The sequence below is a fragment of the Aspergillus puulaauensis genome, chromosome 8 (assembly GCF_016861865.1).
Source record: "Aspergillus puulaauensis MK2 DNA, chromosome 8, nearly complete sequence".
Classification (NCBI taxonomy): Eukaryota; Fungi; Ascomycota; class Eurotiomycetes; order Eurotiales; family Aspergillaceae; genus Aspergillus; species Aspergillus puulaauensis.
Window position 1 is genome coordinate 1,534,195 of NC_054864.1, and position 24,485 is coordinate 1,558,679.

Genomic DNA, 24,485 nt, shown 5'->3' on the forward strand with positions numbered 1-24,485 from the left:
AAGAGCTCGTAGTTGGCAGATGTTTGGCAACCACCCAAATGGATTGAATCGGCGCAATCGCTTGGATGATATCGACTCCAATTTGACGTAGAGAGATCCAGCGATGTAGCTGCAATCTCGTGAGTAAACCCAATCGAATATTAAAAGGAGGCACAGAAGAACCGAGCAGAGACAGTGGACGGCGTGGAACGAGGAGAGAAAGCTCCAACTTGGAAATTATTCATGCGGAGTTCTTGGCGCGCCGAACAGAAATCCGATGGTTTCTCCCGCGGATCTTCTGATGGACTTCCAAACTCCAATTACTTCGCTTTTACCATTAAACACTCGTGTTTAAGAGCCGAGTAAACAAGATGTCTCTGCATATTTTTTCATCCTCCCCACTACGGACTTTTGCGCCAGCTGTGCAGTCCATGTGTCGCTTTAATTCAACATCTTCCAACGCTACAAATGCCCTGGAGAGTCTCCTACGACCTTCTAAACCAGGACCCGGTAAGTGTAATATCTATTCCGTGCTATATTCGACAGTAAATATATCCCGCACACTATCACTAACGCGTCCCAAAATCAGCTTCCGGAAGATTGCCGTCGCGGCGAGTAAACCGCCAAAGATTCATCGAGGACCAGAGGGCGCAGGCCGACAGTCGAGCTATAGAGAAATTCCAAACGCGCGAGTGGAAGGCTGGCGATATCTACGCTCCTCATGACCTCAGTCCTGCCGAGATGATGAAGTGGAGGAAGCGCAGTCCTCCGACCACCGACGTCTTTGATGCCGTCAACCTCAACCCTTTAACAGTCTACAAGGTACGCATTTGCTTTACGAAAACAAAACTGCAGGGTCAGGGATATAAACTAACTTGTTTATCTCTACCTACAGAACTTCACCATCATGTCCGAATACATGACCGAGATGGGCCGCATAAAACACAGGAATCTGACCGGGCTACGTGGTGTGAACCAACGAAAAATTGCGAAGGCAATTCGAAGAGCAATTGGCGTTGGCCTTATGCCAAGCGTACATCGTCACCCAGAGATCCTCGCTGAGCTCAAATGGAAGTCGGAAGGCGGCGGTGGTTTCTAAGAGAAGAGATGATAGAACTTTTTTGAATGCAACCCCGATATGTTGTCCGGCCGTTTTCGCGTTGACTTTGTGTCATAACTTCCTCTACCTCTTCTTTTTATTATATGATGAATGCTGGCATCACCAGGAAGAAATGTACTATATCAACCATATCCGGACCATGAACATGTAATTTATCCCATATAAACCCAATAAAATCAAACAATGTACGAGTGTTTTCGCCTCAGGCTTCTGCTCCGTGTTTCGGAATTAAATATATTTAAAATATATTTAATTCCTCGAAACATCTCGCTGGCTGTGCACACAATGACGATCCAAGCAGTGGGCCAGGCACCAACGAGCGGGTAAACAGAGCTCCAGCTCCCTCTGCCTTCCACTTCCCCGCCTTCTTCACCCTGCTTCATCTCAAATTGTTCAACTCCATTGTACCCATCGTTCCGTATAGCTATCCACCATGGCAATCACAAATGGTCAGTCGCTTTTACTAACCTTGTTGCAACGTGCTCTGCTAATCCCCGATCTTAGAGTCTATCTGGGCCGCCAGCCCCTCCACTGTGAGGGGCCAAGCCACCCAGCTATCGTCGGATGCTAAAGGCGAGCGCCTCGCATATGCAGTATGTCATAATAGCTCTGCTGCATAATTTTGCGCCAAGGGAGAGTGGAAATACAAGGACATTTAGCTGATTCAAAACACGATTCCCATAACAGTCAAATAAATCGATCTTCCTTCGCTCAATCGATGAGCCCGCTCTAGCGCGGCAATACACCGAGCATAAGGTGCAGACTACAGTCGCGCGCTTTGCACCCTCTGGATTCTATGTTGCTAGCGGAGATGCTAGTGGTATAGTCAGAGTTTGGGATTGTATGGGTGATGGGATCACCAAGGGCGAATATAGCATTGTCAATGGCCGAATCAACGATCTCGCCTGGGACGGTGATTCACAGCGTATTATCGCCGTCGGTGATGGAAAACAAAGATACGGCCACTGTATCACTTGGGATAGCGGAAATACCGTGGGCGAAATTCGCGGACATACTCAGCAGATTAATGCTGTTTCGATTCGCCAACAGCGGCCACTGCGTGCCGCTGCCGCCGGTGACGATAAGAATGTGGTTTTCTACCATGGAGCGCCCTTCAAGTTTAACACTGGAATCCGCGACAAGCATACCAATTATATTTATGGTGTTGGCTTCAGCCCCGACGGCTCAACATTGGTCAGTGCTGGCGCTGACAGGAGGATTTGGTTATATGATGGTAAGACCGGTGAGGCCAAGGGCCAGATCGGAGAAGGCGAACACAAAGGAAGCATTTTCGCGGTATCATGGTCGAAGGATTCGCGTAAATTTGTTACTGCAAGTGCCGATAAGACCGTCAAAATTTGGGATGCAGAAGCAGGCAAAGTCACCCAGAGCTGGAACATTGGCGGAGAAGGAAATTCAAATGTCCAAGATCAGCAAGTCGGTGTGGTTTGGCCTCCAGGAAGGAGTGATGGTCTCCTTATCAGTTTGTCGTTGAGCGGCGATCTTAACTATCTTGTTGAAGGGACGCCTAACCCGAGGCAAGTTATTCAGGGCCATCAGAAGAATATTACGTCTTTGACTACATTTGGGTCGGGCAGTGAATGTGAAACACTCTGGACTGGAAGCTTCGATGGCAGGGTATGCGGCTGGGATGTCCCTACAGGAACAGCGGAGGAGATCGAAGGAGATCGTTCCTCGTCGTATGTCGCAGGCCTGGTACCAACACAAGAAGGCGCTGGGAGAATCTACAGCGTTGCTTGGGATGACACCATTCGCTCCATAGACATCGGTGCCAAAACGTATACAGGGAGCTCTTCCAAGCTATCTGGACAGCCCAAAGGGATCGCCGCCGGGGATGCGAACGTTTTAGTGGCAACATCCGAAAGTGTTGAGATTCACAAGGATGGACAGAAACTGGGCGATTTCAAGGCGAGGTTTTCCGTTACTGCTGTGGCAGCTCATGGCAGCGTGGCGGCAGTTGGGGGAGATGATTCCACTATTCAGTTTTGCGACATTTCTGGGTCTAACCTGACTCCGAAGCGAGATATCAAGGCATCGCGCGATGCGGTATCATATCTGGCATTCTCGCCTGATGGCTCTAACTTAGCTGTCGGTGATTCACGGGGCCGTGTGCTTGTATACAAAGTTGCCGATGGCAGTTTGGTGAATGACCGCTGGACGGCACACACGGCTCGGATCACCTCCATTGCATGGAACAACAACGGAAACCACATCGTTAGTGGGGCGCTGGACACCAACGTCTTTGTTTGGAGCTTGGCCACTCCGGGTGACTGGCTGCAGGTGTCCAACGCTCATAAAGAGGGTGTCAACGGTGTCGCTTGGATTGCTGGTGGTTCCAAGATTGCTTCTGTTGGAGCTGATGCTGCGGTTAAGGTATGGCAGATTGAGGGATTGAAATAGTCGTCGGCAGGCATACAGGCATTTATAGTGTATGTGCATGAAATATAGAGTTGTCTTTCTAGGGTGCGTGCTCCAAAGGCACTTTACCTCGTAGCAATAAGCGAGCTCATGTACTTATATTTTGGTTGGGCGGAACTTGAATGCAGCTGATCAAAGCTCCGACCATGTCGTCAGTCGCAGTCCCAACGTGCAGGATTTCCTTCACCACCGACAGCAGCACAAACCTTGGACCTGTAGAGAGCTAAAAAAGTGTCGGCGAAGATGAGATGAGAACATGTCGTCTGCGTCTGGGAACTCGTCGGCCAACACGCAACGTTTCCTCCGCTCTCAGAAGGTAAGTCGCGAGCTATTAGCATGTAGCGTGAAAGCACCTAGCTAATAACTTCATATTTGATTTCAGCTCCGCCAAGCGACTTTTATTCTCCCGAAAACCGGCCAACGTCTCAAAGGCCTAGTGCAACTACGAAATCCGCGCTTCGATTCCAATAATAATCATGCCGATGATGAAGAACGACGAGGACTCCTCTCAGGAGAGATTCGCCCCTCTCCAAAGAGCTTCATTCCACGTGTAAAAACAAAGCTTTGGGATGGTTGTCACTCGTTGCGGCAATTTGTTTTATCTGAGCTTGGAATAGGTGTCCTAAAGTGCAGCCTAGCCTATTTGCTTGGGTCTCTGGCGACGTTTGTTCCAGTCCTGGCAGCATTTCTCGGTCGCCAGGATGGCAAGCATATGGTCGCGACCATAACAGTTTATTTCCATCCAGCTAGATCACAGGGGAGTATGTTTAAGGCATTGATCTGTGCGTTCCTGGCCTTTGTCTATACGGCCTTCATTTCAGTCACTAGTATGTGCGTTGAAATGTTCTTCCAAGATACATTGGACTTGCTCCCACTAGGACACGCGATAGTTCTTATTGTTTTCTGTGGGGGTGGATTGGGGTTTATTGGATGGACGAAACAAAGGCTGAGCGATCCGCTCGTCAATGTTGCGTGCTCTTTGGCCTCGCTCTCCACGATTAGTGTCTTAACGAAGGAAGGCGCGGTTCAAGCTGGGGATCTGTCCTTTGCAAAAATTTCCCAAGTCTTGAAGATGGTTGTTATGGGTGTCGGTGCTACTATGGCCGTGTCGTTCCTTATTTTCCCTATCTCCGCGCGAAAGAAGTTGCGGTCTAACCTCACCAGCGTGACTGAGTCCATGGCGACAATGCTAGCTCTTATTACAGAGAGCTTCTTGAGTGGCTCTGAAGAGGAGCTTCAGGCCACAGAATTTGTTGATGCGGCCGCCCGGCATAAAAAAGCCTACGCCCAGCTTGACTCCCTCGTCAAAGAAGCTAAACTTGAACACTTTTTTGGAGGCACTGAGAAGGAGTACCGCTTGGAGAAAAATCTTGTTCGCTGGGTACAAGATATTACCCATAATATGGGAGGCTTACGCAGTGCTGCTTCATTACAATTCCAGCTTCTAAAGCAGACCAAACTTGCTGAGCCGCCACAGGCTCCAAATATAGAGACACCATATCACAGAATTGACCCTCGCAGGCCGATGAGCCCTTGGTCAATACCCGAGGATCGGGCTTACCTTGAACCGATTGACGAGAGACCAGAAGAAGCAGCATCGGATCCTGACCTCTTTAGACCAACTCTAAGTCGTAGGCAGACTTCTGAATCCGAAGCCAGCCTAGCCCTCCTTCCTGCTGATATATTCGCCATTTTCATAGACCATCTGGGGCCTTCTATGGTGAGTCTGGCAGCAGATATCTGGGGCAGTACTGGCATGCGGGTCATGTACTGACGGTAAACAGAGGTCCCTCGCTTTTACGCTCAAGGAAATATTCAAGGAAATACCTTTTGCGCCAGATCGGCACTACAAAGTTTCCATCGATAGCAGATTCCGCACCAGTCTCGACCGTGCTCTTGAACTTTATAAAACATCTCGAGAGGAAGCGTTAAAAACGATATACCGGCAGAAGGAAATCTTCAAGATTAAAACAGTAGAGCTTGAAGCAGACTTGGAAGAGGTTGCCGCTAGTTGTGGGCATTTTAGCTTCTCGCTGCTAGAATTTGGCGAACAACTAAAAGACTTACTCGACATTCTGGATGAACTACAGCTCGAGTCCGAAGAACAGCCGCATGGCAAGTCTTGGACCTGGTTAAAGTTTTGGCGCAAAAGCGAGCCTGAGCGGAGGCTAAAATCATCCGGTAGGTAGACCTGTAATGCTGACCGTTTGGTGCTAAGCAACGATCCTTTATTGACCAAGTATAGATCAATCGCTGATTGATTCAACCCCCTTAAGAGGAGCTGCTGCTCCTCAACCCGTGCATATCCGGTCAAACCCTCAGGGTGATGCCTCTAAACCTGGAAAGCCATCCGCGAAAGTCAGGCTTGGATACCAAATCTGGAAATCCGTCCGCGTGTTCCGAAGAGATGATATGAAATTCGCAATCAAGGTCGGCACTGGCGCAGCCCTATATGCCTTGCCTTCCTTCATCCCATCAACTCGACCATTTTACTCACATTGGCGAGGAGAATGGGGTCTGTTATCGTACATGTTAGTCTGCTCCATGACAATCGGATCGTCTAACACCACCGGATATGCACGTTTCCTCGGTACATGCCTCGGTGCGGTGTGTGCCATCCTCTCTTGGTATATCACTGCCGGTAATGTGTTTGCTCTCGCATTTCTGGGCCTGCTCATGGCCACTTGGACGTCCTACATCATAATAGTTAAACGTCAAGGCCCAATGGGTCGCTTCATTATGCTTACATACAATCTCTCCGTCTTATACGCGTATTCACTTACCCAACAAGACGGCCAAGATGACAAGGACGAGGGAGGGGATAGCCCCGTCATTACTGAGATCGCTCTCCATCGAGTTGTGGCGGTTTTCTCCGGTTGCATTTGGGGCATCATCATCACAAGGTTTATATGGCCCATTAGCGCACGGAAAAGACTAAAGGATGGCCTCGCCTTGTTATGGCTCCGAATGAGTTTGATCTGGAAATCCGGCCCACTGTCTGCAGCACACAGTTTCAAGCAGTCGACTGAATTCATGAGCGTTAGGGATAAGCTTGAGGTTGAGAGGTTTCTAGCGCATTTGGAGTCTCTTCAGGCCTCTGCGCGTTCCGAGTTTCAGCTCAAGCAAGCGTTTCCAGATGCTGTCTACACCAATCTCCTTAGGCGAACGCGGAGCATGGTGGATTCGTTTGTTGCTATGAATCTGGAGCTAGCCAAGAATATGACTTCTTCGAACGGAGAATTGGCCATTCTTAACTACACGGGCCCAGAGAGACAACATCTGTCATCCCGAATTAGCCATCTATTGTCTTGTGAGTTGTTCCGGATACTCTGCCTGCTTCTAAACTAACTTCCCTGTGAGCCATGGCTTCTTCCATGAAGTTAGAGTATCCCCTGAATGATAACCTACCCAATGTTGAGAATGCGCGAGACCGGCTTCTCGCTCGCCTCTTCCACTATCGCAAAGACCTGGAAGTTTCTCGGTCTTCGACGGACGAGGATTACTCGCTGCTTTACGCCTACGGTATGTGTTATTCTATCGCCGTATACCCTGGACATGTCTAACTTCAAGAAAACAGTGCTGGTGACGGGGCAGTTGTCGAAGGAGATTGAGGGGATATCAGAGGAAATCGGACGACTCTTCGGGGTTCTTGATGAGGATGCAGTCAAACTATATCCATAGATTTAAAATAATTCAATTCCATTCTTCAGCTATTCCTGTATACTCAGGGTGTTCGATGTTAGAGTAACTCCAATTAATCCTGATTGTCGTAGTTTGTGAATTATGTGAATTTACCTATTGTATGAATTTATTGGAGGCGGGGAGCGAACTCAAGTTATGAACAAACCCCAGAATTATTTCGGACCTCCTTCCATCGACCACATCCAACTTCTTCCATCTCTGCAATCCTCCCCGCTCCGGATCCATCGATTTTTGCGCACTTCCATCATCTCCTGCACAACACCTATCATATTCCGTATTTTGGAATGGCCTTCCCTTCATGAAGCTCTGATTATCCGCCCTCTCGGCTTCGCGCAGCCCGTCGCGCCTCCGCGAGCCTCACATCCCCGACCATGCAGATCGACCCAGCGGCTCTGAGTCGAACGGACTCTGCATCCGCCACCATCACTTCATCAAAAAGCACGGCTCCAAATGGAATAACGCATAAATCTACCAAAGCCCTGATATCAGTGCCGCGACTGGACCTGGAGCCTATCTACACGGAACTGAAAGCCGCTATCGGCCCCAAGTGGACTGAGTACAAGGAAGCCACCACGCTCTTTCTGTTAGGTATGTGACCATGAACATTGATCTCCTTACTTTAGCCTTACTTCTTCGGTGTACTGAATGTCTTTCTTTTGTTCCACAGGGCAGTTAAATCAAGATGAGCTCGCATCGCGCATCGATCAGATAATATGTGCCGACCAGAAAACCGAACACCTACACAATAATTTCGTATGCGCGATCATTGGCAACCTCACAAGGGATCTTCCCGATCATGGGGTCGCTAGTTGGGTATCGGCGAACGACAAGCCGTCTGTTGTGTCGAAACCAACCTCTGGGGATGCCGCCGAGCAGCGACTCAAAACGGAGATCATGCAGTTACCTCCAAGAGATCGCAGGCGGATTAAAGCAATTCCAGAGGTATGTTAACAGTGATACTCGGCTGTGTCCGTATCGCATACACCAAAAATCTAACTATGTGTTTCCTGCCAGCGCGATCCTCATGAGACAGGACGCAATGAATTGGAAGAGTACCATTTGGCCAAACAGATAAAGCTACCAAGCCAGGTCCCAGCAAGTGCGGGAGGCTTGAATATGACAAGTAAGCCTGAATTGTGTATACGCCCTATTCCCCAACATGAGGCTTATCCATATGATTGCTGGTATAGATTGGGAACTAGAAGTTCGAAAGCGATATGCACAGCCATTGGCATCGGAGACCGGCGAATTCCCAGATTCTGAATCAATACACGCGCGGATGACGCCTATTTGCTACGAAGAGTCAGTCGTTAACGGTGCAGGTGTGGCATGTGCCGAGTTCATGGCAATAGCAACGGAAACTTTCGTTAAGGAGGTTCTATCAGTTGTCTTTTCCCGAACAAGATCCAATGGTCCATCTGGTACTATCAATGGCATGATGAAACGGTCATATAAGCAACAACTTGAGCGGGAAGAGTTGGCCTTCACCCGTGGTGAGATTGCCAAAGACGGGGCCACTGGGTTGCTTCCCGTCGAGGCCAAGGAAGCCAGCACTCGCAGCGCTCTTGGTGTTCGGGATCTACGATTGTCACTAGAAATCGGAAGCGGAGTTCTGAGTCACATGCCTTTACTTGTGGACCAGATCATGGGAGGCTATCTCGAAGACGAATTAGAAGCGGACAGGCGAGAGCACACTGATATAGATAACACCCGCCCCCCGAGTGTGATCGACGAAATGGAGGTGGATGAAATAGATTTAGGCTGGGAGGGCGCTACGCTGGGTGACCACGACCAACTAGGCACTTTACTAGATGAGTGCTTATCAATGGCCTCATAACTAATTTCCTCACCCTCAACCTTTTTTACCCTTTTTGAGGCCTTTATACCCCTACTCCCCCTTTATATCATATATATTTATTCCTTTATATGTTACCAACTTTAGTCCAGATACGGTCAATGGCTGCAGCAACACGGCCTGAGAGGCGAACGGCGTCCTGGGAGTATTGGGGTTAAGCCACCAATATGGCTTGTCACTTATTGCATTTTCAGGGTTGGATATTTTCTATTCTACTTTTTTGTTTTTGTTTTTGTTACCCTTTTTCGCAGCCATTTCATTTCCGCCACCGTCCCTTGATAACACAGATCGACATGGCGAGTGAGAGGGTCTTATGTTTTCCACTGCCTACCGCATATTTGCCAACGCGTCACAAATGGGAGGCAAACGGGAATAGCAAATACGAGGATTCTGGATGCGCAGCAACTACTCGATACCCATGGCTTAGTTGGTCATATATAGTTTGGCTGCGGAAACGGCATTTGGGGCGCGGTTTAGGTATGCCAACAATATGTTGTCTACTACCGTCAATTTTCGTTCTTTACAATAAGCGCTATTGTATTATATACCTATGGTCGTGGTAAACTTGACCATTGTATTAACTCAGGGCCAGTTGCCATGTTTGATGTCTACTTGTATGGCTAAGTTTTCGCATTACGCCTTGGATGATATACCCAAGCGGGTAGGTGAGACAAGCTAAGAAGCTAGCCCCTGGATTTATCATCATAGACGTTCAGGAGTACAGGGTAGTTCTTTTAGATCATGTATAGGCTGCCATTTGGGCCATGTTCACCCTCTGTAGATAATAGATTAGCGCCTTACCTGTACAGGGTTATCTCTCCCAAAAAGGCATGTCCATTGTACTGAATAATTCGATATGTGGAAATATTTAGAAAGTAACTCGTAATATTGTTCATTAGGTTCCCGTTTATTTCAATCCCAAAACGCCATTTCGGACTATAACTTATGCTGGTAGGAAGAATGGTACATTATGACCGCGTCTAAAAGAAAACGAAGCTTAAAGCATCAGACAAAAAGCTTTTTATTGGATGAGACTATCAGCAACCAATCTGAGAATCTCCTCGGTGGACTTGTAGGCATTGGCTGGGTCTTTGGCTATCGATTGCCAAAGTTGACCGTGTTTGGGCTCGGACAGTACACATTTCGAAATAACGTCGGCTCGTTTTTCCTGTAAACAAAGACACATTAATGAGGCTTCCTCAAAGGTGCGGAAAGAAAGAGAGGAAAGTAACATACGTCGGTGCCATGCTGCAGCAGGAACTTATAATACCAAGCCCACGCGTCACCAAGATCGCTATTCGACACAATGGCCTTTTCAAACCAAGTCATTGCCTTTTCCAGACGACGTTCTCCCCAGAAAATTCGTGCCACGGTGATGAATAAGATAGGGTCGTTGTCCACCTTCTTAATTGCCTCCAGGCTTCGAGCCTTGCGCTGTGCACGTGGTTCTAGATGCCAGATGCTTTCGCTCCACAGTAACCCAGATGAAGGGACCTCCTGTAACGCCTTGGCCATAAGAATCTTGGCTTGAGAGATATTATTTGCGCGGCGCTCGACTCGTACGCTCTCCGTCCACAGCTCAGGGCTGTTTGGCACGGCTAGGCGGGCTCTGTCAAGAACTGATCGGGCTCTGACCACTGCACCAGCCTTTTCTTCCAGTCTCGATGCCAGTAACCAAAGAGGGACCGATTTAGGACACGCTCGAGTGCCTGTTCCGTATGCTTCGCGAGCTTGTGGGAGCTTATTCTGTGACTCATAGATTTGGCCCTTCATTATCCAGAGCTTGTCGGCCTTCGGGTACAATTGGAGGCCTTGGTTGACCAAGTCAAGGGAATCGTCTATTTTACCCAATTGCCGCTCAAAGGCAACGCTCTTGATCCACACACGGTCCGTTCCTGCCTCGCGCCGAGCTGTCGTAAGAAGTTCTCGAGCCTGCTCTGTTTGCCGTGCGTCAGCCTCCAGCTTGACTGCGGCAAGCCAAATATCCTCGTTGTTGGGATTTTGATTGAATGCCCGGCCGAGCACTCGCCGAGCCTCATCGATCTCGCCAGACTGCCACTTCTCCTTTGCAAGTTGTAGCCATAGCTCTTCGCTTTGAGGGCAAGCTTCCACTGCCTTTTCAAGGACCTGCCACAGCCCCTCTTTGGTGCCGTGGTTGCGCTCAAGATCTGCTGCTGCAACCCAGATTGATTTACGGTTGACGAATACGCGTAAGGCGTACGCATATATAGCCCTAGCCGTCTCATACTTCCCTCTAGCAATACTAGTCTTTGCGTCATCCATCCAAATGTCTTTCCGATCGTCATCTTCATCCAAGCCCCATCCGAGGGTCTCCTGGATGATGGCACCGCATGTGAGAACTGCTCCCTCTTCTTCACACTTTTCAGCCTCAGCTATCCACTCCTCCCGTTTTAACATAGCATTTTCTTTCGCCAATGATTGGACTGCTCGCTTCATCACATTCACTTTGTTAAAAGTCCCCATTTGCTCTTGAAGTCGACAAGCAGCAATCCAAATCTCATGGCTCGTGGGGACGGCTTTTCGCGCAGCGTTCAAAACCTTCTGTGCATTTTCAGGGGTCTCTAGGCGTGCAAGAGCAAGCCATAACTCAACAGAAAGGGGTATCATTTCAACCGCTTTAGCTAGTAGAAGGCGCGCGTCCGCCGGGTCTTCCTCCAGATTGACAGCTTCTTTCCAAATAGTGACGGACTGGGGAATGTGAAGAATCGCCTGTCTCAGAACATTCTTCTTCGCCCGTGGCTCCGACTCTAACCTCATAGCTTCAATCCAGAGTCGAGTTGATCGATCATTATTTTTTATCGCATTTGCGGCGATAATTTTGGCATTGTGGCCTTCATTGAGTCGAATATTCTCCAGCCACGCATCTTCGCTCTTCGGGCATAATTCACATCCTTTCGCAACGATATTCCGGGAAGTCACGGTCCTCCCAGCCAGCTCTTCCAAGCGCGCCAGTGCAATCCACCCAGGAGCGTGCTTAGGATTCGTTCTCGTCACCGATTCTAGTAAGACGCGCACACGTTTGACATCACCAACTTCAATTTCACCCGCTTTAAGTTCTGACTGTGTGAGGCTGGTAAGATAGCCCTTCGGGTCGATGCTAGTCGCACTACCAGAAGCGGCGTCTCCGGAGGAACCCATAGCTGCTTGGTCAAGCTTGACCTGAAGGACTTTGTCACGAGCAGCACTAATATTGGCAAAATTTGTTATCATCCCGTCCGCCCCGTCAGCCGCATGGGCCTCGGTTTGCGAACCATCCTCAGCAACAGTTGTATCGAACTGGCCGGATTCTCTCGCATTCGCGAGAACACTGTCGGGCACTGCATAAAAGCGCTGTTGCATACGTAGGCTCTGCTTCGCTCGCCTGTTTTTACCCGTAAGATCACCGACTTCGGGGAGGTTTGCCCATTCGTCTTCGGATACGGAGGCGAGGGAGCGTTTTAAGTCGACGAATTGCTGTTGGATTTTGGGATTTTTGCGTTCATACTCTTCCCTCTCCTGGCGTTCTCGAGCTTCCCTAGAGGTTGCGAAGGTACAAAGTCGGTCATCTGTCCAGAAACCGGGAATGACCCCGATGAACAAATCATTTCATAGCAAAGCAAAAGGGGTCTAGACATCACTAACCTTCGTACTTTGCGTCGCCTATCCATCTTCTCATCTACCTCTCTGTATATGCGATCCGCTTCGTCATCTTCTTGGTCAAACTGGCCGTACGCAAAAAGACCAACTTCGTTGTCGGGATCCTGGAACCGTTCATCCTCTTCCTCCTCCGCCGGTTTTTCTTCTCCTTTTCCCTTTTCTCGGGATGCGCCATAAGCCGTCGGGGGTGCGGCCCCCAACAATTGTGCTCTCTTTGCAAGGGCTGCCTGTATTTGTTCGGGGGTGGGACCCTCTCTTGCAGGACCTAAATCCGAGCGAGTGGTGAAGCCGGTCGCACCACGGCCTAGACCAGCAACGTAGTTTTCGGGCGCCGGTTGGCTTAAAAAATCCTTTCGTCCGGACGCCATATTGACCACGGCCTTGGAGATAGGGTGGAATCAAGAACAAGGCCTTTGGCGAAGGTATTCCAAGTTGAACGTTTGAGAGCCGAGCTTTGTTGATCAAAGACGCTACGCTCGCAAAAGAATAGTTCCGTTCCGCAATCTTATCGCATTATCAATATTACAGTGGCCCGATTATCAATATTTTTGTCACGCCACTGTACCCGTAAGTGGCAGGGAATAAAAGTATTTGCTACTGCCTGTTATGGTGAGGTTTAGCAGCAGTACGGAGTATTTATAGTTTTTCGATTCGCCCGTATGCGTGGGGATTGTAAAGGGCTTTGTATGTACGAAGTAGACTGATACGTATACAGGCCAGTTAGTTGAATATTGATTAACCCGGCTTAAGTAGCATTACAAGTTAATAGTGTTAAAGGAAGGAAGGGAATAGCCTTAGTATAACTTCTTAATAGTAATAGCAATCGGAACGACTCTAGTAATAAACACTGCTAATTAACAGATAGTAGTTATTAATATTCTAGTAAAATAGGTACCTCTTCGCGCTATTTATAATAGTATATAGTTAACTAAGTAACTTATTAATAAGCTTACAACCTAGCCTGGGCTGTTACTTCACTGCAACACTTCATAATATTAGAATGATATTTTTATTTGTTGACGGAAACCAAGCTATCGTTTGGTAAGGACTATTCAGCATTTCACTGTCCTCACCCCAGTATCTCCGCAAAACTAGCCCTGTACGTAGCATAGTTAAGCTCGCAAGTAAGCAAAGAGGCGAAGTGGGTCTTTTGACGGACAACCTGGAAAATAGAAGGCAGACAAAACTGAAGGTAAACGAAATGAATGACAAAAAGAAATCGTATTCTGCGGACAACATACGGCGCCAAAGGATGACCATCGTGCTCTTTTTCTTCAAACCCAACAGTTTAGCCTCGCGCGTAGGGATGAAAGCCCCTATGCCCCCCCCGTCCTCCTCCACGATAGTTCGCGCCAGGCTTCCCAGCGTTCTTGGGACCGGTTGGGGCGTTTGCGGGTGCAGCACCTTGCGGTTGCGGAGTTTGACCTATCTCCAAGTTAGCTAAATACAAACAGCGAACAAAAGGAGAATTCAACTGCGTACCACGTCCAATACTACCAGATCGATTCATGGCCTGAGGCCCCGTGGGAATGTTGGGCTGGGGCACTTCGTCGTACATGCCCTCCCACGAGGTCGGTCCGCCCTGCTGATAGGGGGAAAAGCCTCGGTTTTCCATAGCTCGCCGGACTTGCTGTTGCTCATACTTCTGTTGCTCAAATGCTATTTGTTCGTGAGCATTATAACCGGGCCCTCCTCTGGCTTGAGCGGTGTAGTTATTACCCATATTTATGTTTGCACCACCGTTGCCGCTCATACCCATCTGTCCAGCCATATTATTTGCCTGGCTCTGACTTTGCATCTGTTGTTGCATTTGCTGCATCATGGCGGGGTTCATCATGTTCTGCATTGTCTGGGGTGTCGGGCTCTGTGCCGGAGGGCTCATTGTTGGTGACTGAGGATTATTCCCCATTTGCATCTGCTGCATCTGCTTCATTTGCATCTGTTGCATCATGGCGGGGTTCATGCCACCCATTCCCATCGCGCCCATTCCTTGGCCTTGAGCGGCAGCTACTGCCATTTGCTGTTGCATTAAAGCAAAGTACTGTTGCATGCGTTGCCAATACTGAGCCATCATTTGAGGAGTGAGTCCAGCGGGCATACCGCCTTGTCCTTGGGCACCTGTTTGCTGAGGCGAACTGTCGGTTCCACCCTGGCTGCCATCCCTGAAGTCTCTACCACGACGTCCGCGATCCCCATCATCCCGTAAGTTGCCTCTTGGCTGAGCTTTCTTAACTTCGATGGGTTTACCAAGTATGTCCAGAGGGCGCGAAAGAGCTGCTTCTACAGCAGCCTCACTATCGAATGTGACGAAGCCAAACCCACGAGGACGACCAGTATCCTTGTCAATCATCAAGGTCGCATCAATCACACGACCAAACTGCATAAAGAACTGTTTGAAATCCTGTTCGGTTGCTTCTTGACTTACACCTCCTACAAATATCTTGCTTGTCTTCTCTTGCTCATCCCGTGGAATGGCACGCTTCGGATCAATCTGGAAGTTACGTGAGCATAGGTCAGCTGGTAAACAGGACGGTGTACCAAGTGCGCAGGTCTTACGATTTTCCCGTCCAAATAATGCTCCTTGACCATCACAGTATTCACCGTCTTCGGATCTCTGAAGGTCAAAAAGCCGAAACCTCTAGACCGGCCTGTGGCACTATCACGCATGACGGTACACTCCTGGACCTCTCCAAATTGCGAAAAATACTCCTTCAAAGATTCTAGCCTAGGAGGTTAGAATATTCATATCTCCTGTGAAAGGCTAAACTAGCCCACGGACGGTACATACGATCCGTTGTCTCCCAGTTCAATCCACCAATGAACATTTTCCTATGGCGAGCAGCACATTAGTAAATGCGAATCCCATAATAGAAGAATGCCAAAACGAGCTAAAGAAAGAAAAGAAAGAGCAAATGGCAGCGGCTGGGCTCAATATGTGGCTAGCAACAGCTGATGGTCCATGACGTCGGAAAGATATCTTATCAACTTCGATGTCCAATTTCATGGATACCACTTAGTTATTCATGGTCCATGATCTTAAAATGGCGCTGGTAAAATGACTCCTGGGACCGAACAGCCAAGAACGTAGCCTCCAAGGGTTTCAGTCAATGTTTCTAGCAAATGTCCATCGACGTTGTAAATTGGTAGAGTCCGTGTTCCAGCGTGGGCGGTGTTATTTCGGTTTTATTCACGGCCACTGGATTACAGGTCGCCCCAGTAGTTTGAAAGCCAAACGACGGGCTCCAGGGTCCGGTTGAGTCTGCGGCTGACAGATCACAATGAAGAGGTATGCCCGGCGGAATAAGTCAATTGTTCTCTTCTGTCTCACTGACCAAGGTATCTCTGCCTGCTGTCTATGGAGTCCGAAGCTAGGTAAACTGATCGATAACTCCCAACCAGTTGAGGCTGCTACTCCTCGCTGGCGGCGCTATATCAAAAACCGGAAAGGGGTTATATAGCATCAGCTGTACTATAGTCGCTCGAAATTGGGGCCGGCATAGTTAGGATTTCGACAAATGCCTCCCGTTATCGCCGTACTGACGCTGACTCGCTGGTTTAAAACCCCCCACTAGACTTGATTGCTAGAAGAGGAACCCGACTCCCACCATATCGAAATCTGTCTGGTTGCATTGCTGTTCATCCAAAGTCGGACACGGCTTCGTGCCTTCCAGTGCCAACGGCCATTCCCACCAAAGCCCATGACCCGAGCGCAAAGCCATGCCCATCTTTCCAGTCTTTCCGCTCCCGCAAGTTTCTCATGCCTCAACAAATTTCCTCCATGGACCACTATCTCGGCCATATGTAGATCGTTCTTCATGTATCGTATATATAAGACACCGAATGAACAGTGTTGCATGATGATACACTCATATGAGTTTTCCCACCACCCAAACGTCTCCAACGAGCCAGTTGATAGCGTCGGCCTCGTACCATTGATGGCCTCAAGCAAAGAAGCAACAACGTATTTGGGGTTTCACGGAACTCAAGGGTACATCCAATGGAGGGAGGAAAGAAAAGAAAAGAAAAGACAAACTTACCCGTCTTCCTTGATACCAGTTCCCTGAGGCTCCGAGTCTCCTACAGGGCCAGTAGGATGGTTGTGAAAATCGGAGTCCAAGGTATTCCCATTCTGATATCCTCCTTCGTAGGAAGGAGTCTGGTAAGTACCAAATCCGCTTTCAGACTCATTCCCGAAACCTTCGACAGACTGAATAGCCGATATTCCTGAATGTTGGACAGGCGTATCCGAGGAGATGGGGTTAGAAGATACCGGTGCTCCACCAGTGGGGGCTGTTTGGTTTGTCGTCTCATCCGCGTCATACCTATAGACCAATGTAGGTTAGATAGATAAGTCGACGTGACGGTGGAGCAACATACAAATCGGCGAAGAGGTCTTCCTCGACGTCCTCTGGTTCGGCCATAGTTACGAAACTTGGCGCTTATTTATGTTAAAAAGGTGAATAGGGTAACTGGTTCGGCTGCAATGGCGCTTATGCGAACAGCGAGGACGGTGTCAGACTCTTCAGCGAAGTTGACGGCGAGCCGGTCGGAAAAGGGAATCTAGTAATTAATTACAGAACAGCGGGAAATGAATGAATGGACGTAGTTGAGAAGTGGGAACAAGAAGTCGAAAGGGTGAGAGCAGCGAGGTTGAGGGCTCGATATGGAAGGAATGATGAAAGCAGGGAAAGAGGAAGAGAAGAAGCGATGGACGAGGTTGAGTTGAGATAAGTGAGAGTTGGAGACCTTTCCACCAAAATTACATTGGTATTGATAAGGTTATACAGAACTTAGATAGTCCTAAACGGGCTAAGCGGGCACTTGCAGATCGTAATATATATAATATACGTCGTTATACGCAAATACCTCTTATACCTTACAGGTAAATTACCGCCCGCAGAGCGTTTGATGAATGTGCTATGCCTTCAGCCTTTTGGAGAAGCTCAACAATGGGGACCTCCAGCACCTCTCTCTCAGGTGCTCTAAACACAGCGGCGGAAATATTATTGTTATTGGTATAGCTCCAATTGTTGACCTACGGTCTCGGCACTTGTCCCGGGACCCTGAGAACAAAATAAGAGCTCTTAGTGTCGCTGAAACACCCCGCAGTATCGCCGCGCTCCCCTGGCTCTTGATGACCTGTTTGGTTGACATCATCCCTCCGCGCGAGTAGCCTCACTTTCACACAATGGGTACGAGAAGGGCTCAGCAGCAGGTATGTAACCTTCGCCCCGGCTTTAGCAGACAAAAACTAATACCAACTCCCAATACTTCAAAAGGAAATGGTCCAGGTTGGTTCGTACCTCAACTCATAACCTTTCAGTATCTTATATCTAGATTCTGGACTGTGGCTGATAATGCTCCCCGCCCCGATATACAGACCGTTCCGAGTAAGTCCCGTTCTTGTATGTTCCATGTGTGTGTGTGTGTGTCTGGGGCTTCTAACGCCACGATAGACAATCGGCCTCCCCCTTCTGGAAAGCCAGATCGGTATCCGAGAATCAAAGGCCCTCTCCCTCGTCTGATCCGAACATTGTCGTTGGTGCCTCATACTCTCACGCCAATATATCGAAGTTAGTTCCCTCCAAACCGAGCTATTGTTCGCATCTGTTGACCAGTTTCTTCGTTCGTCAGTGGATTGCCCCAGCAACATACGCGGCCCCGAACGCCTCCTCGTCCGTCTTCTAATAATTCCTCACACTTATCTCCTTCCCCTCATCGATCGGTGGGATGGGCCGCGTCACCACGCGCATCATATTCCGGCATCATGAATCAAGAGCTTGGGCTGTGGAGCCATGATGGTACCAAGGGGAAGATCGCTGATGATGAAGGTGATGCGGAAGAGGATATTGTATATGACGATGATGAGGACGAGTTTGGACTTCCAAGCATTGCAAGTATGCGGAAGAGACAAAGTCGAAAAACTGATGTGTTTCAGCCCAAAGTTGCACCGGTTGGTAAACTTGAGGACAAACATTCAACTCTTGGAGTGAACCTATCAAGCAATAGACAACGAGCAAATAGTTCTGATATCGCCGAAGAACGGGATATTCCACTATACCCAACGACTCGGAAGGGGGACGGTAAAATCCTACGGCCTCAGTACAAAGATATTTTGAAAGGTACGCCAAAACTATCCCTAAACAAATAGTTCAACATTCTAACACTTACGTTTTAAGATCCGGTGAACGCCTTGAATATCATTAATCATACTACGCCCCCAAAAAGTGCATCGCCGAAAGATATGGACGCGTATACGAGTCGCATATCAAGGATCAACAAATTCAAGCGTCTCTTGCAGGCGAGTATTGTGCCATTAACGGATTTGAGAAACCTCGCTTGGTCGGGCGTCCCTGATGAGGTACGAGCTATGACTTGGCAACTCCTTCTCGGTTATCTTCCCACAAATAGCGAACGGCGAATCGCGACTCTTGAACGAAAACGAAAAGAGTATCTAGACGGGGTTCGGCAGGCATTCGAGCGCAATAGTGCTGCAACTACCGGAATTCCACCGCCTTCAACTACTGGACGTGGCCGGGGTCTTGATGAGGCAATTTGGCATCAAATCAGCATTGATGTTCCTCGCACCAGCCCTCATATCCAACTCTACAGTTATGAAGCCACTCAACGATCATTGGAAAGGATCCTGTATCTATGGGCGATCCGACACCCCGCTAGCGGTTATGTTCAAGGTATAAATGACCTTGTTACCCCGCTATGGCAAGTGTTTCTAGGAGTTTATGTTACGGATCTCAATGTTGAAGAGGGTATGGATCCCGGCCAACTTCCTCGGAGTGTGCTCGACGCGGTGGAGGCAGATTCCTTCTGGTGCCTGACCAAACTACTGGATGGAATTCAGGATAACTACATCTATGCTCAGCCTGGTATTCAAAGGCAAGTAAGGGCTTTGCGTGATTTGACCATGCGTATTGATGCCACCCTGGCGAAACACCTAGAGCAAGAGGGGGTTGAATTCATGCAATTCAGTTTTCGGTGGATGAACTGTTTACTCATGCGTGAAATGAGTGTGCAAAACACAATAAGAATGTGGGACACGTATATGGTACGGTGCCCTACCCCTTTGTTTTCTACATTGTCTTTGTCTACCAGTGTTGCAGTCTGCACATGGCTATACTAACTTATGTCAAGGCCGAAGAACAGGGCTTCTCGCGATTCCATCTGTACGTATGTGCGGCATTCCTTGTCAAGTGGACAGACCAATTGGTGAAAATGGATTTTCAGGTAGGTGCTCTTCGGCGCCTTGACACGAATCATAAGCTGATAAGAGTAAAACATATAGGAAATAATGATGTTTCTCCAAGCGCTCCCGACGAGAGACTGGACAGAAAAGGATATTGAGCTACTTCTCAGTGAGGCATACATCTGGCAAAGTCTCTTTCAAGATTCTCGAGCCCATCTTCGTCCAAGCACGGGCGATCATACACCCGATAACGGATTTCAATAACAGCCTTGTTATGCCCTTGTTATCGGAACATTACAAGCCTTGTGAACAAGTCTCCTGCGGCCAAAGCCTAAGATCGAAGTCCAAATATAGATTATATCCACATTCCGATCGCCTCATATGATGCCGCAATGAACAACCCAATCCGATTACCTGTTGGTATCCCCTTGGTCTCGGCGTTCCATACTGGGCCACCATCATATCAAGAACGCCAGAAATCACTGGCATGTGTCCACCTGAGACGGTAAATTCATATCTGCGACTATTGAAGATAATGAAGAAGTACTCTCTTGTTAACGTTGGCGATGAGTATGGCACCTAGTGCGACTGTAAGACAAAGGCTAGGTTAGGTAAAGGGGCCGAATTGTATGCGAGGGATCATGACTTATACGTGTTCGTTGATTTCACCGACAATGTAGAAACAAGTAAATCTTGGTATATAAGGTATGTAGGAACGAAACAATCTTCCCTACGTCCTTGGGTTTTCATAATAGATATCCATAATATATCTGCACTAGTACTTATTAGTCTCGAGTCCGCCTCTACCTACGCGACAGGATAGCATAGTACGTAGGTTGCCCTATAATGTTTGTGTTAGAATTGCAAATACATCATCAATCAGCTAACAAATTTAATTCTTATCGAATTATCAATGATGCTATTGGTACAAACCTCTGTCCCTCTTCACAGATACTGCTTATACAGTGAATCAATTTTGCTTTGAACGTAGGAAAATATAATCAATGGCGCGAGCAATGTATGAGGATGCCAAAAGATTGTCGCCAAGGAAGTGGATGTAATGCAAAATTTGCAAGACAAAAAAAAGGAGTTACCAGCAAGGAACGCTAAGTCATCAAATATGGCGCTTGAAAAAGAAGTTGCCCCTACATACAAGCTGGAAATGGCGAGAATAACTCAATGGGGCAAAAACAAAAGAAAAAGAGAAAAGAGAAAAGAAAAGCAATGCGTCAAAATCCAAGTGTTTTGTTCAATATGCAAAGCCATACCCAGGCTTTGTCGGATGACGGCCTTCGGGGGAGCCGTGACTGTCGCGGCTGTTGCTGCTGCTGCGACTGTCTCGGCCTATGTTACGACCATACCGGGGATCATCGTGGTACTCGGTGTCCACGAGGCGGTCGGTGTCCCGGTAGGGTTCGTATGGACCTGTGAAATTGAATTTACTCATCTCGCAATAGTCTTTACGTGGGGGATTGTCCATGAGGAGTGATTCGCGAGCATCGAGGGGCGTAAGATCATCAATATCACGGTTCATTTTTTCTGAGACAAAATTTTCAGGTTAGCATACTATAGGAAGGTTTTGCAACAAATGGTATCTGCTTACCAGCTTCCTTCCTTCGCTTGGCATGGGGGTTCTCGCGACAGCAGAGAATAATAGCATTGACAGCAATAAGAATAGCAAGAACACCGGTCAAGGCAGATTGTACGGCAATCAAGATCACGCCAGTGACGGTCTTGGTGGTTTGTGAGAGGCCCAGTTGGTCGACAAAAACTAAGACGCAGGCAACTGACAAAACGCGGACTACTTGAATCGTGATGTTGATCCATTGGGTCGATTTGGCGATATATGGGCGGTGCCAGAGCAAAAGAATCAGCATCAGCGCCTCGACGACGAGTTGACCAGTAGATTGGACGAGCCCGTGCCCATTAGCACCAGCAATGATACAACCTTTGACAAGCATATAAACGATAGCCGGGATAAAGAGCCACCAACAACCTTTCTTATAGTTGTCGTAAAAGAGACTGTATTTTCGCCAAGTCTCCTTGTTCTCATACAATGAGGACGCGTCGCCTTCGGATTTCTTGTACTTGCGGGCTAGATGTACTATGCGGAAAGCGAAGAATCCGAGAAGAGCAGTGAAAATGGCCAGGGTCACACCCGCAAGGAGCTGTGCAGCCCAGGAATCTCCACTCGAAAACTGGTATACACAGTACATAACCCAGATCGAATAAAGGACGAGGATCAAGTTCGTGATTGTTCTGGCAAGGAGACCCCAATAGTGGTCACGGAAATCGGCGAGCATCTTGGGAAATGAGCCATTGAGTGCCCATAGCTCGAGAATTACCTTGACGAGCAAAATTCCCACAGTAATCGCTGCAATAATGATGGCGAAAATCAGCAAAACGGTCATGAATGTATTTGACTGAGGAATGAGCAATTCTTTGCTCAAGTTCGATATTCCATCTGCTGACAAAAGGTTGCTTTCTTGTCCACTTGAGGTATCGTTGCCAGAAGAAGTGCCGTTGACTGAAGTCTCGACCTCGCGTACAACTAGTCGTGCTGCACCGAGGATCGTATCAAGGGATCGCTTTTGATTCGACTTCGATGAAGTGCCGAGTCCTTTCCAATAGTCATAGTTGTTTTCGGTGAGGTTTCCGCCAGTGATTTTCCTGAAGTTGTCAATCGAATGTTGCATTTGGGCCAACGGTATCAAACCCGTGCTGAATGCAAAGTTCTTCGAAAAGCTGCGATACACTTGAGGGTAGTTGACACTAAGCATGCCATTGGTTGCCATTGTGTGAAACCAGCCCATAACTTCCCCAAAGCCGGGACTAGAAGAAGCCGAGCCTGCGTGTCCGGCAGAGCCCAAAGCTGACAGTCCACTCAAAGCCAGTGCCGCCCCAGCCATACCGGCGGCAGCGTAAGAGACACCGGGAACTTCCACGGACTTTCCATTGGTCAACTCAGACTGGATGCAAGCAACATCGTTGTCATCGTTCTTTGATTTGAGCTGGAGCTTTGCCACTCCGTCTAGATCCGGTATTGAGAACGCAATCGATGGAATTTGGCTTATGAACTCGTCTGGTATTACCTGGGACCCAGAAGCGGAGAAATCGCCAGCCGGAACAGGGCAAAGTTGATCAACATGGTTGGCATCGTCGCAGGGATCGAATTCCTTGGTGTATACTTCGTTCCCATAGGCAGTGACCGAGAGTGTAGCCGTGACATTCTGTTTTTTGGTATTTGTACCAGCCACGTCAAAGGTAATTTTCTTTGTAGAGCGAGAAAAGTCGATGTCCAGTTTTTGTACCTGGATATCGGAATCGGTCAAACACGACGAGAGACCTCCTGTACTCAGGGTATCTGCGGCATAACTTCTGGCCGGTAACAGGGCTAGCACAGCAAAGGTAAGGTGCGAAAAGGTGATGTAGTTTCGCATTTTGGCAGGCGTGGTTTCTTATTCACAATCTCACGTTACAACGTATGAGAGGCTTTTATGAGGGATAAGGCCAACAGGCGTAAGCTAACAATATTCCACGGTAATTAAAAGGGCGTAATTTGAGCAAATTCTGACTTTCGCACCAGTCGAATCAATCAGAAGCAGAGAGCAGGGTCAACCTGTCTAGAATGAAAAAGATAAATGATGCAGGATGTTGAGAACGAGGCGGGATTCAAACAGTGTTGGTTACCCAACAGGGTGACATTTATTTAGTGAAAAGAGCTCAGAGTCGAGTCGATGTTCACCGATTCAAGTTCCCTGTCTTTCCTTTTGCTATACTCCCCCGTGGTATGCACCCCCGACACTGAGAGTTTAATGCAAAAGGAGAGGGACGAGGCAAACAGGCGATTTGGTCCAAATGGACGGCGATCAAAAGGCAAACGCGAAATGGAAGTCAAATGAATGTTGCTGGGGAGAGAATAACGACAGACAAATCCAATGATAGAGAACGAACGATCAGTTGTTAGAGAGTAAGAAAAAACTGCAAACGCACAGATGCCAATGCAGGAGAGAGTAGAGACACCGGGAGAAAATGGATCGAGGAAGCGCTCCTGCAGCAAAGGATCTCCCCATCGGCTCAAGAGAGCGTTCCAGATTCAAGGTCGGCCAGCCCGCTAGCGGCAAGAGTCCGAGCAAGGAAGATGCGTAAAGACTAAAGAAGCCCAAATTAGCTCAGTCTTAGCCACGATTGGTCCGATCAGTGCCTAATCGGAATGAGAAATGGACTTCAGTGGCTGAGGGCTGTAACAAGTTGCCCCTGAGTGTCTCAAGCTGAGGTGGGAATCGATGCCCATTGGCGCCTAAGTGGCTCCCACTGGGTCTTTGGGAGTCACTGGTTCTAGACCAAGCGGCGAGGGTCTGCGCCGTCCAGACAGAGTCGAGGTGAGCTGGTTGATGCTACGTACTCCGTGTTTATTTACGATTCCGAGTCTTCAACAACAAACATTTGCAAACGCAGGAGTTGATTCTGTAGATAAAATGGCGCGGCCAGGCCTCCGAGCCCGGGAGGGAGACCGGGAGGGAGACGGTCTA

General features: G+C 48.4%; 8 protein-coding genes across 8 annotated transcripts; 5 read left to right on the forward strand and 3 right to left on the reverse strand.

Moving 5' to 3' along the window:
- Positions 1–350: 350 nt before the first annotated feature.
- Positions 351–1,078, forward strand: APUU_80599S (mitochondrial 37S ribosomal protein bS18m; the record flags this gene model as incomplete). The annotated part of the gene is made up of 3 exons (XM_041696898.1): positions 351–489; positions 569–801; positions 875–1,078. 3 exons carry the CDS (start codon positions 351–353, stop codon positions 1,076–1,078), a joined length of 576 nt encoding a protein of 191 aa, XP_041562482.1.
- A 454-nt stretch (positions 1,079–1,532) lies between these two features.
- Positions 1,533–3,520, forward strand: AIP1 (WD40 repeat domain-containing protein; the record flags this gene model as incomplete). The annotated part of the gene is made up of 3 exons (XM_041696899.1): positions 1,533–1,548; positions 1,604–1,692; positions 1,787–3,520. 3 exons carry the CDS (start codon positions 1,533–1,535, stop codon positions 3,518–3,520), a joined length of 1,839 nt encoding a protein of 612 aa, XP_041562483.1.
- A 274-nt stretch (positions 3,521–3,794) lies between these two features.
- Positions 3,795–7,219, forward strand: APUU_80601S (uncharacterized protein; the record flags this gene model as incomplete). The annotated part of the gene is made up of 6 exons (XM_041696900.1): positions 3,795–3,854; positions 3,921–5,258; positions 5,323–5,719; positions 5,784–6,848; positions 6,899–7,060; positions 7,116–7,219. 6 exons carry the CDS (start codon positions 3,795–3,797, stop codon positions 7,217–7,219), a joined length of 3,126 nt encoding a protein of 1,041 aa, XP_041562484.1.
- Positions 7,220–7,611: 392 nt separating this feature from the next.
- Positions 7,612–9,077, forward strand: HFI1 (TADA1 family protein; the record flags this gene model as incomplete). The annotated part of the gene is made up of 4 exons (XM_041696901.1): positions 7,612–7,828; positions 7,908–8,182; positions 8,255–8,363; positions 8,431–9,077. The coding sequence occupies 4 exons, from the start codon at positions 7,612–7,614 to the stop codon at positions 9,075–9,077; spliced, it is 1,248 nt and encodes a 415-aa protein (XP_041562485.1).
- A 1,039-nt stretch (positions 9,078–10,116) lies between these two features.
- On the reverse strand, positions 10,117–13,120 carry APUU_80603A (U4/U6-U5 snRNP complex subunit PRP6; the record flags this gene model as incomplete). Its single annotated transcript, XM_041696903.1, has 3 exons — positions 10,117–10,263; positions 10,332–12,630; positions 12,738–13,120. The coding sequence occupies 3 exons, from the start codon at positions 13,118–13,120 to the stop codon at positions 10,117–10,119; spliced, it is 2,829 nt and encodes a 942-aa protein (XP_041562486.1).
- A 920-nt stretch (positions 13,121–14,040) lies between these two features.
- APUU_80604A (heterogeneous nuclear ribonucleoprotein HRP1) lies at positions 14,041–17,173 on the reverse strand (the record flags this gene model as incomplete). The annotated part of the gene is made up of 6 exons (XM_041696904.1): positions 14,041–14,177; positions 14,235–15,243; positions 15,309–15,472; positions 15,541–15,581; positions 16,790–17,074; positions 17,130–17,173. The coding sequence occupies 6 exons, from the start codon at positions 17,171–17,173 to the stop codon at positions 14,041–14,043; spliced, it is 1,680 nt and encodes a 559-aa protein (XP_041562487.1).
- Positions 17,174–17,940: 767 nt separating this feature from the next.
- GYP1 (GTPase-activating protein GYP1) lies at positions 17,941–20,217 on the forward strand (the record flags this gene model as incomplete). Its single annotated transcript, XM_041696905.1, has 8 exons — positions 17,941–17,967; positions 18,032–18,047; positions 18,133–18,142; positions 18,209–18,325; positions 18,387–18,874; positions 18,932–19,815; positions 19,902–19,994; positions 20,053–20,217. The coding sequence occupies 8 exons, from the start codon at positions 17,941–17,943 to the stop codon at positions 20,215–20,217; spliced, it is 1,800 nt and encodes a 599-aa protein (XP_041562488.1).
- Positions 20,218–21,202: 985 nt separating this feature from the next.
- APUU_80606A (transient receptor potential ion channel family protein) lies at positions 21,203–23,393 on the reverse strand (the record flags this gene model as incomplete). Its single annotated transcript, XM_041696906.1, has 2 exons — positions 21,203–21,492; positions 21,557–23,393. 2 exons carry the CDS (start codon positions 23,391–23,393, stop codon positions 21,203–21,205), a joined length of 2,127 nt encoding a protein of 708 aa, XP_041562489.1.
- Positions 23,394–24,485: the final 1,092 nt, after the last annotated feature.